Raw genomic sequence first — 12215 nt, 5'->3', positions numbered from 1 at the left:
ATCTTATCCTGTTACCAGCTCGTATAAATTTCACCCGTCATCCAAAAGCCACTTCTCTACAACTGCCAGAGAATCTCAAAGCTAAAAGTAAAGTCATCCTTCCTTCATGATCCCTAAACACCTTGTCTTCTTGCTCCAATAAATACATATTCAGACGGATATTACAGTTGACCCTTGAATGACAACAGGGTTAATTTTTGGTCAGTCCTCCCCATCTGCAGTTTCTCATATCCATGGTTCCTCTGTATCCTCAGACTCAACCAGCCACAAACTGTGTAGTAGCATACTATTTACAGTTGAAAAGCATCTGTGTGTATGTGGACCCATGCTGTTCAAATGCACATTGCTCAAGGGTCAGCTGTGGAAGTATTTCTGAACTTTTTTCCCTCCAGTTTTCAATGTAAGCCTTTGAGGGTGGAGGCTGTGTCTCTTCACCTGTATAATCATCACAGGGCCTAGTATAATGCCTTGCACAAAGTAACTGCTAACGAAACATTCGTATCTTCCTATACATATACAGTCAAAATTTAAATGTATGCAGGTCTCCTCCAATTACTCTCCTTTTAGGAAAATAAATCACTTACTAGAAAACAAACTTAAATAATATTTAATATAACTTCCCTTTACTTCTCACCACTTTTTGCAACAGCTAAGTAAGTTTTTAATCCAATACACGCTGGCCATCTGCTTAAACACCTTCTCCACATCCAGCAATGATACTCCCAAAGACGCTCTCAGTGGAAGGTTCTTTGGGAATGATTCTCTCATGAATCATCAACTCTAAGGTAGTTTGAAAAGTAAAATAATGCCTTATAGAAAGATTTCTGTTACAGTATATGAAATAAAATTTGCCATAAAACTAACTAGACTCGGGCAGACTCTGGAAAATAACATCCCTATAAAAACGATAGAACGATGCTGCTTTTTCCTAAAGGACTCTATTGACACAATTCTATACATTCATTGATCCCAATAACGAAGAAGTCATTCAGAAATTTGAATCTTTGGTGCCATCCACAAACTCAGGTTGAGACAGTCGCCTAGTGTGTTTTGAGGAGACTGTTTCTGGAGTTGAGCTGACAGAAAGAGACATGAAATTTTGCTTGGGTGAAAAATTTAGGCTTTTACCATTATGTCGAAGGTCTGCAGAAATTGGTATAATGAATAGAAAAAAAAAAAAAGAGAGAATATTTTTTCTAAAAATTGTGTGCCTGTTGAAATGGAAATTTATTATTATTTCAGCAATTATGTAATCACCTGCTTAACAGATATTTACTGCATTTCCAGTATCAACCTGGCACTGGTAACCTGAGGGAAGCATGGCCTCGGATTGCATAGGGCTTGAGCCAGCTGAAGGAACAGATACTTGAAAACACACACCACTGAATTAAAATCATGATAAAGAACAGAGACAGTGGTCTGTGAAGGAATACTCGTGTTGACTTTTAAGCCATGTAGTCAGAGAATGACTCAAATAAGACGAGACGTAGGCGTTGCTTCCAAAGGGAAGCTGGATGCAAAGGAGGCTCTTAGACAAGGAGAACAGCATGTGCTGCTGGCCTCGTGTCTGAAGAGCTCTGGCTTCCTGAAGGAACTTGGACTTGGTCACTCTGGCTAGAGTGGTGTTTCAGCGTAAGTGGCACAGGCTGAAAGGTGGAAGTGCCCCTCCCCCCCAAAGCAGTTGTGTCAGTCAAATAGCATCACTTCTCTGTTTTGAATGCCTTCATGGGTTCCTCATGCATTTGCATTTCAAAAAAAAGAAATCCAGAGTCCTCACCACGGCCTGGGTGACCTCAAGTGCCCTGGCTTGTGTTTGCCGTCTCAGACTCACGATGGACTCTCCCTTTCCTTGCTGCTCTTTGTTAATGGTGCTGTCCTTCTGCTACTTCTAGAACTCTCCAGACTCATGCAGTTTCTTTTTCCTATGCCAAGAATACTTCTCTTTTTACGGGGAGGAGGAGTCTTTAAACAGCTGGCTCTCTTCCTTTCTTTAGTTCTCAGCACAAATATCATCTCTTCAGAGGGCTTTTTCCCAACCACCCTGTAATAATCCATCACAACTTTTTATTTCCTTCCTGTAATCTGTCTATTGTCTATTGTACGTTCTGTAATGCAAGCTCCAGGATGGTAGGAACCGTATTTGTCTTCTTCACTGTTCTCCAGCGTCTACACAGACCAAGCACAGGGTAGATTAGCATATAATAAACAGTTGTTGAAAAATAAAGAAATTAATGTTTGAATAAAAGAAATGACATTGGAGAGTCAGAGCTATTTAAATCATCAAAAAGAAGGTAGTTTTTTTTTCACAAGGATAATGAGAATTCAAAATTGGTTATAAAAAGGTGACTGAACATATATATATATATATATATATATATATATATATAAACAACTGATCAATATCTTTTTATCAATATATAATTAATCAATATAGATTGATAAGAAATCTCTGAAAGTTCATGAAAAGATGCTTGGAGTGGGGCAAGAATGGAAGCAGGGGACACATTAGGAGGCTACTGCAGTGGTCGAGGTCAGAGGGGAAAATGTAGAAGAGAATGTTTGCAGTGAAAAGGGAGAGAGATGCGTCATGCTGATCCAAAGATCACCTGGGTCAAAGTCTGGAGGGCAAGAAAGAAGTGCCAAGACGAGCTCTAAGCCTGACTGGGCAGATGAATTGGTGCCGACCTTCAACTGAATTAGGAAGGCACCAGAAGGATGAGGCTACCAGGAGATCATAAAAAGATAAAATTACAGAATATTACGGTTCAGATGTCTTTGAGACTCTTATTTGATAAGTTTGGCTCTCAAGGGTGGTAGAAAAATGAGGAAGTAGTTGGCAGAGATGTGGGGCCCACAGAGGTGATGTTGACAACCAGCATCTTCTAAATTCCTCTGATGATAAGTCACCTGGAGGTTTTAATCAAATGTCCAGATTCCATTCCCCTTTCCTACAGATTCTGAATCAGTAGCTTGGGATAGACCTGGATATTTGTGCATTTAGTAAGTTCCCCTGATGATTCTCATGCTAGGGAAATTTGAGAAACAATGTAATTATTTTTATGGTAACGATCTTGCAGAAATAAAGAGCCTGCATATGCAGGAGAGAGAGAGAGAGAGGGACTGAGGATTTGGCTCTGACAGTAATTGGATGTACACTTCCTCTCCTGGAATTGCAGAAATGAGGGGAGAGAGAAATAGAGAAAGGGAGAGAGGAAGCATTTGCCTCTGACGTTGGATGAACACTTCCTCTCCTTCACTCTTCTAATTAGAGGCAAGAAGGAGCTCACAGAGAAAGAAATGTGACAATGAATATATGTGTGTTCGTGTATAGCTGAAAAATTGTGCTGTACACTGGAATTTGACACAACATTGTAAAATGATTATAAATCAATAAAAAATGTTAAAAAAAAAAAAAAAGAAGGACTTTCCACACTTGTAATTAGAGGAAAGAACAAAAAGGCGGGTGGGTGCAGGCACCAGTATGTTTTTGTTTTCCTGCTGGAATTTCCCATCTGATAACTTGTATTGTCTCAATAAAACGTGTGGCAAGGGCATCACTGGAAAATTAAAGGGGAAAGGGAATGAGTTTAATCACCTATGAAAAAGAATAAAACAATCATTGGCAAAAATGGGAAAAAATTTTTTGAAAGGAAAGTAAGATCTCTTGACATTGTTGCATGGCAACTTGAGATTGTTGTTAATAAATTTATAATGGCAAAATCTTCCCAGTTTTATACTTTAATGGCAATAAGTAAACATATAAACACAATTTCTAAAACTTTTACATTTAGTGAATTAAGGTGGATGGCAAGTCTTAGAAAAATACTTCCTTAAAATTACATGTTTTGTGACAAAATACATGGAATCTATTAGAGTATTAAATAATATATATTTGGAGAAAAAATATTCAATGCACTTCAATAAGAATGGAATGGTGAATTAAAGAAAACTTGGATATGAGGATATGTCCTCACAAACTATGACCTGATACTAAGACTGTTTACCCACATAAAATTGGATTTAAACATCTCTTGATTATATTACATGAGTTAGTCTTTATATTGATAATAACATCCAATGGAAATGGTTTGAATGCTTTTTTATGATATGGAAAGAATTGAAAAGATGTTCTTTTTTGCTTTGATTGCTATTGAGTAAAGATCAAAAGAAATGGCTTCAGGGTGCAAAATGAGGACCATACGGCCCAGGGGAGGACAGGTTTGTTATTCTGTCAGTTGTTAAACTGTCAGGTGGATTTCTAAAAGAGTCTGTACAGTCTCTCTCTGCAACTTAGAACAGAGATTCATCCTTACAGGGTATGGTATCAGTAGTTTTACCTACTGAATGAATATTCAGTTCAATTTTAGTGACCCTCCCTAAACGTCATCTCTAACAAATAACCTGTGATTCTTATATACTGATATTAAGACATTGATTCAAATTTTCTTTATTCTTCTTATTCAAATATAATATTAAAACTGGATCATGTATGCTCAATATAATTGCTCCTAATAAAGTAAAAAATTAAATACTCTATCGTAAAGTGCCTTAGCAAATGCTCTATCAATTTGAAAGTCACAAATCTTGGTAACTGTCAGTAAAAACAACAGATGTGCATAAAAGAAACAAGAAAATAAATTTTTTTTCCAATAGGGCTTGATATTATATCTCTCACACATGAGTCATAGTAAATCATCATCATATAGTATGTATGCATGTCAGTTAATACTGTGAATTTTTGCAAACACTAGATGTAGTTCCTTTACTAAAACTTTGTAATTTTCCTTTAAAAACACACATCATCAAACTGTAAAAGAACCACTTTTCTCTTATGTGTACAATGAGAATATAATTGACATTTCTCAAAGCGACTAAGACAACTCAGTGATTCTTAAGTGGGAGGATTATGCATAAAGTCTAACAGACATCATACATTCAGGGTTGCATTATAGCTATGATGTTTTGACATTGTGTTGCTGTCCAAAAACACTGACATTATTTTACCCTTTGTTTTATCCTCCACAGTATCTAACAAAGTAATTGGCACATGTTATGGGTTAAGAAAATATCTGTATAATCAAGTAGGGGAAATTGGAGACATTGTTATGATTTATGGAACTTTATTGTAAATGAGGAATAAATTAAGACTTTGCTAGAATTCCCCACCTCTAGACTTCCTTTTTTTTTTTTTTTTTTTTTTTTAAATGGCATAAAGTGAAAAGAAGCTATGTGTCCAGGGTTTCTAGTTTCTAAAGACTTAAGTCTGAATGTATACACACTTCTGGTCAAGATGGAAGTTAAAAAAAAAAAACTCAGAATTTTATCATTATCACTAAATAGCATGAGATTTCCTCCTGAAAGATTCAAAAGGAAAAAGAAAACACGCCTCTCTAGTCCTGAGCAATAAAAGTATCACGTATGCAGTGGGGGGAGAGGCAGAAAAAAATTAACACTTTGGAGATAGAAAATACATTCATTTCAGAGTGAGTGCAGGATACAAAATCAAATGTGTCACCTTGCTGCTGCACTGGTGATGATCTTCAGACTGCCTGGGTTCCGGATAAGCTTGTCCAGAATGCTGACAATCTGCTCAAACTTGGGTCTGTTGTTTCTGTCTTTCTGCCAGCAGTCCAGCATCAGCTGATACAGCGCAGCTGGGCAGTCCATGGGGGGCGGCAGTCGATAGCCTTCATCCACAGCTTTAATTACCTGTGTGAAAAGCCAAGTTTCCAGAGACTGAAGAGGTGGAATTTCTTTTACTTCTTCATGGGCAGGGCACACTTATACGAATATTTCAAAGTTAAATGGAAAAGTTTTCATTTTAAATTTCTTAAGAGGGTAACTACTTACTAAATAAATATTATCCATGCCCCAAAATGTTATATAAAGGAATGCTGAGACAGAGAAAGTGGATTTAGGAAAGAAAAGTTTGTAAAGAGACTTCTCAGATTAAAATCAAAGGAAATGTTCTATGATACAGGAAATTCAGTAAATTATAAAGAAAATTATTATTTGGTAATACAGAATACTATGGAAACTATATGTGAATGAATGTAGGAAGAATCAACATAGATTTTAGTTCTATCACAGTTTAAATGGTGTCGTCCAAATTGTAGTAAGCTCCTTTGGGAAAAGCCCATGTGCTGCTCAATTAAGTCCCCATTAGTTCATTAGCATTTTTAAATCAGGTAAAGCCATGATTTTCAAACTTAACTGTGTATCAGAATTATCTGGAGTACTTACTAATACACAGAGGACTAACCTCTGATTCCAAAACTCTGGGGAAGGCCTGAGAATTTGCATTCCTATAAATTCCCAGGCCATGCTAAAACTGCTGGTCTAGAGATCACATTTTGAGATCCTCTGATACAGAAAGCGTTTAGAAAATAGAGGTGTGGAAAGTGAGTCTGGTTTTCCCAGTACCATGATAAAACACGGCTTGTTTGAAGAAGTTCAAAAAGGGTTTTATATCCAAATACATTAAAAGCGACTTTATATGTGGTGAGTAGGAAATGACTCAGAGCATCTCAGCTTTCCTTCGTATGTATCTTTGAGATCATGCTCATAGTTTCTGGCTAAGCATAAAGAAAAATCTCTGAGTGCTGATTCCCTATGCCAATAGCATCCTTTCACTGAGCATTAGCTAAACACAACTTATGAAAACAAAGATCCTTTTGAAAAATCATATCACAGTTAAAAGAGAAAGTTAAAGATTATTTTCTCCATCCAAAGACTTCAATTTGTATAACTAAGTTCACGTGCAAGTTTAATACATTATGAGAAACAACATGCTAGAGATTGTTTTGTCTGACTTTGGGAAATACTATATTTAAGTAAACAAAATGTTGGCAGAGATGAATTAATTAACTCTAAAAGGATGGCAGACACGTGTAACTTACTAAAGTTACACTGAAACAATTTTGTAGCAGAAATACTTTGAACATTCCCTGGTATCTATTATTATGTTGTTATGCACTTATTTCATTACATTTTATTACAGATGTCTTCATTTTGTCTCATTTCTAAATCCTTGCTTGAGGGAAAACTGTAAAGCCTTCAGAGCAACTCAATTAATATCTTTGCAAGATTTGGAAACAATTTCATTTCTTCTAAGTATTCTGTTTCAATGTCACAAACTGGGAGCCACCTGGTTTCATTATGCTCCACTTCCCTGCACAGCTTGATCTCTAATCTGAACCCATAACTCATCGACTACAAATACTTACATCCTGATTGGACATCTCCCAGTATGGTCTCTCTCCATAGGACATCACCTCCCAGAGAACAATCCCGTAACTCCATACGTCGCTGGCTGATGTGAATTTGCGATAGGCTATAGCTTCTGGTGATGTCCACCGGATTGGGATCTTCCCTCCCTTGGAATATAAAATCATGTATACAGATGTCACGAATGACTAAAACCTATACTATACATTATATCTGAAATTAGACTGAATTTTTCAAGGTATTTCTCTTCTGAAATGGAATGTGGGTTTCTTCTGATATATCTTTATATTCTCCTATTTTAATACCAAGCAGGAGTGAGTGGTATACTATTTACTGCAATACTTACTTCCAATCAATTTGGGAAGATTTTGAAATGACGAAAGGAAAAAAAATTGAACACTCCTTAAATGCTGACATTTTATACCAATTACGGCACATTTATTGGTCATCTGCAACAAAACAACCTGAAGTAGACATGCTGTGTTATACATTAGAATTGAACGAGGTATCTCAAATCAATGTCTGCTGATTTAAAATAGATTTATGCACAATCTTTAGTGCAGAATGTGAACAAGGTAATATTTGTAAAGAATTTACACCACTCCTTGATACATAAGTTCTTATAGGTATTTATTAATTGAATAAATTCAAAATAAAATTATACTTCTTAAAAAACTCTTCAATACATTCATCAGTCATCTTAATTAATTTACTCAGTGCCTCACTCCATCATTAACCAGTGAAGTACCTTCCATGTACTAGGTAGGCACCATTTGAGCTAGGAAGATACAATAACTACATTCTGAGAACTTAGTCTAAAGGACAATATTGCTTCTATGAGTTATGGCAGATATAAAGGTATAACTCCCATGGAATTTGCTCTTCAGTTTAATAAATACATTTAATAAAGATGTGCTGAGTAGCAACCATATGGGAAGTATTACACTAGTCATTCTGGGTGAGACAAATATAAATAGCATACTGGCCCTTCTGTTTGGGAAATATCAGGCAAACAGGAATGCTAATTAGTTGTTGTGAAAAATAATGCAGAAAGAAATAAGTATCTAGCGCTTTGGTTCTCAAACTTTACAATGCATACGAATCACCTGGGGTTCACTCTCATGAAAACGGAAATTCTGATTCAGTAGCTCCAGAGTGTGGCCAGGGTCTGCATTGCTGAAAAACTTCAGGTGATGTTAATCATGCAGTTTACCGACCTTCTGCTGAATGGGAAGGCAGTAGTGGAGACTCTGATGTAGAGCACAGAGCTGAGATTCTCACTCGCATCCGAATTGAGCCTTGTAAGATGTGTCAATTTTTGATACAATAAGAAAAAAGGGATGGATGTCCCAATCTTACGCCATATTCACCAACGTACTCCATTGACATGGTACCTCACAGCACTACACTGGTTCTTAAATAATGCTGAAAGGTGTCAATATATTGCTTTAGAGAAATGGATTGGCAATTTGGCAGGTAAGTTATTAAACCTCATTAAGCCTGAATTTCCTCATCTGTTATTTGGGAAAGTAATAGTGCTGGTGCATAGCACGGTTGTGAGGCTAAATGACAAATTTCAGTAAAATCTCTAGCATAGTTTCAGTCATATAGGAAAGTCTCAAGAAACATTAGCTTGATACTCCCAAACTCTGAGGGAAATGGCATAAATCAAAGCACAGAGGAGGGAAATGTATGTTTTGGAGGAACGGTTTCTAGGTGTGATAATACTACAGAGAATGCGGAGGCATATAATAAGAAGCGGGGGGAAGGTCGAATTGGGATTTAATTATAAGTATACTGAGCAAGTATTATCCTGAAGAGGAGAGTGGCATATGGGATTGGAGCTAGCTCAGCAAATGCAACACTTCCCTTCAATGATTTCATACAAGTGAGCTGTCCAGAATGAGTGCTGTCAGAAGGTCTCTGAAGGAGGTCGGGCTTACACTGGGTTTTGAAGAATGCATGAAACTGTAGAAAAGTGAGTCAGAGAGGAGGAATAAGCACAGCCTTCTTGAGAAGCCACCAGCCTAAGGGTACTGCGATTTATACTGGCGATGGGAAATCAAGTCGGAGGGGATGGGAGCCAGACTAAAAGAGCTTTGGGAGTTAGTGAGAAACACTACAGTGCTCAATGTGCACCCAAGTAAAGATGGCCTAGAGCCAGAAAAACAGGACAGAAAATACTTATCTGTCACAGAGATGAGAGGGCATATAGTTTTAGAAGTTGCCCCTTTCTTTTCTCTCTCACTTACACTCACTCTTCTTTATAGTTTGCATTTTTTCAACAAAAATTTACAAGATCCTTTCTCATGTTTAAATTTGGAGGCTTTTTTCCCCCAGCCTAATGTTGCCCATTCTCTGCTAATACATTCAATCTTAAAAATAATAATAATAACATTTTTTTAAAGAATCAAGTTAATTTATTTGTACCTGTCTAGTCCAAGTTTGGGTTTTAAGGAGTCAAGATTTCAAATATTATCCCTTAATTTTGACAGAAATAGAATTATACGTTTGGCATTTAACAAAATCTACTCAAGATACCAAATGGAATCACTGGGCATATATTCTCTCCTTTTTTTTTTTTGGAGAACTCTGAGAATTAACAGCAGTCAAACAAATTGTATTCATGGGGCAAAGAAAAGATAACATTTTCAAATCTCAGCTGAATGTCTTCTCTCTGCTACAGACACTTTGCCCAGAAACAAATTACAAAAAGCATAAAAATAGCCGAAGGAAAGAAGAAAAGTCCTTTCCATGTTGAAAACTTTGTATATATTTAGGAAATATAAGGCACAGATGCATGTCACCTTATTAAGATCTCTAGTTGAAGTAAGTATATAGGCATTAGGGAGAAAGAAACCCAATAGATTGGTGACAACCACGAACAAGAAGCCCAATTATTGTATTTTACTTCAACCAGGATTAAAATGATACCTGCCAAAGCTGTTTCATCTTTAGTGCTTCATCCCTGATTTCCAGAGAGGAGGCTATTGAGCCTTTTTTTTTTTTTTTTTTTCAGCAAAAAGATTTTTAAAGATTTATTTAAAAAAGGAAAAGTACATCTCCAAGAATGGGAGGCAGGCTGATTCAAGGGGGGAAAGCCTGTTGAGACTATTTTAATAAATTTTTTTTTTGTTTTCCTTTAATTTTTTAAGGAAAGACACAGCCACACGTACGTTTCAGCTTGGAAGGGGAGTCTTTTCATCAGGGGTTCTGGATACAGACATGAATGCCACTGGAGGGACTGCTGCCACACCCGTCTCTTCTTCGCTCTTACAGTCCTTGACTGAGACTTGTGCAGTGTGTTTTCTAACGCAGCACATGGTTACAGATTCAAGCAAATTATTTCCAGACCAATTTTCCAATCAAACGCTGTCTATTTGCTTTCACTGTGCAAATCTTGTTGAAACATTGTTTAATACCCACACACAAAAGAAGAAACACGTTTGGGAAAATGTATGGTAAATTATTTTAATCAAAACACATACATATTGAATTCTCCTCCCTTGCTAATACGTTTTGTAACTGCTGCAGCCTCACACACCACACACACACACAGACACAATTGTAATAGCAGCTTCAAAGTTTTCAGTGTAACAATTTTGAAACTCATTGGCTGATCTAATAATTCTTACATTATCTTTAACTTTGGACTAATTCTTAACAGAATATTCTGGCTTTGGCACAGTAGTCAGCTGGGAAATGACAGAGAGCTTTCATTACAATATTTGTTAGCTTGAGAAGTGCAGGTCATGGCCTTATTCACTAGTTTGTCATCAAGGATTTTACTCTAAGCTTTGCTCTGGCTCCTAACTGCATCAAAGCTTGAGTTGTTGCTTTGCTTATAGGAAAGCATAAGGAAAGGGGAAATTTTGATTATTTTCCATTTGATTCCAAACTTGTTATTCTGAACACATGAAAGGTAAATAAGTGGTATTCAATCAGCTCAACAATTAAATCAGTTTGCAAATTAAATGTTTCATGAACTTTCCTAGAACTTTTCACTGATCAACTTTTTAGTGTACTAGTCATTTTCTTAGTTGCTGGGCTCTGTTCTAGGTCACTGTTCAGTAAGTTCATATACTCAAAAGTAAATATATTTATTTTAATTACAAATAGGAAACTCTTAATTCATATTTTCCCATATGATATCCATGCAACTCATTCTAAATGAACAACTGGGGCTAATTTGAACTCTTTATTTAGAAGAAAGTGTCAATGAGTAAGTGTTGTTTGCTTTTGCTCGATATTTCGTTCAAATCCCTAGATAATTAGCTTTTAACCCTAGAATTTTAACCCTGGAACATTTAGCTTTCTCATCAGATGACTTTCATTATCTGCTTCCAGGTAGTGTTTTAGACTGATTGGCTTTGCTCTGAGAATGAAGTGATAATCATACATTCCAGACTCTCATCCTGCCCTTAGCCTGCCATCTTATAAATGACACCATCCATCACTGGAGAAGGAAGAGAATAAAGGTGATTGAGGATTATTCATTATTATTTAGGGAATTTTTTTGTCATTGGCAATAGATTTATAATATACTTAAGGCAACTAATAAAGTGTCTAATCTTTGATAGAGTACTTAATAAATGTGTTGCCCTTTCTTTCATTCCAATTCCCTTCAAATGGAGAGCATATTTTTTAGCGCACTTGTATTATTTGCATAAAGAATTTATTAAATGAAGATGTAAGGGATAGCATTTGTTGCTATTATTGCTAAAATTGTATCAGAGTAAGAAGCATTATATAAAACATTTTCCATGATTGGCAAACAACAAGGAGTCACTCTGGCTTTAAGTGAGAAAAAAATATTCATAGTACATACTTCATTTGAAATCAAACTGCAGGAGAGATTCCTTCTGAGCTCATAATATTATTATAGAGACTGAGGAAGGGTGAGGGTACCTGTTATCACAAAATCTTTAAATTCAATAGCTCTTGTCCTATACATTGCCATAAATAAAATTAGTGTGCCCAAACTATAA

The 12215-nt window shown here is 36.3% G+C and overlaps 1 protein-coding gene across 3 annotated transcripts in view; it reads right to left on the bottom strand.

Annotated features, from left to right (window-relative positions):
• Positions 1-12215, bottom strand: part of EPHA3 (EPH receptor A3) — a 329741-nt gene that overhangs the window by 16201 nt on the left and 301325 nt on the right. For all 3 annotated transcript variants that reach the window (XM_032477643.1, XM_032477654.1, XM_032477661.1), the window contains exons 14-15: positions 7227-7376; positions 5516-5709 (exon numbers count right to left, since the gene is read on the bottom strand). In XM_032477643.1, the coding sequence (XP_032333534.1) occupies positions 5516-5709; positions 7227-7376 (344 nt within the window). The remainder of the gene's footprint in view (positions 1-5515; positions 5710-7226; positions 7377-12215) is intronic.

Source organism: Camelus ferus, chromosome 1 (assembly GCF_009834535.1).
Source record: "Camelus ferus isolate YT-003-E chromosome 1, BCGSAC_Cfer_1.0, whole genome shotgun sequence".
Classification (NCBI taxonomy): domain Eukaryota; kingdom Metazoa; phylum Chordata; class Mammalia; order Artiodactyla; family Camelidae; genus Camelus; species Camelus ferus.
This window is presented reverse-complemented; position numbering and strand designations above follow the sequence as displayed.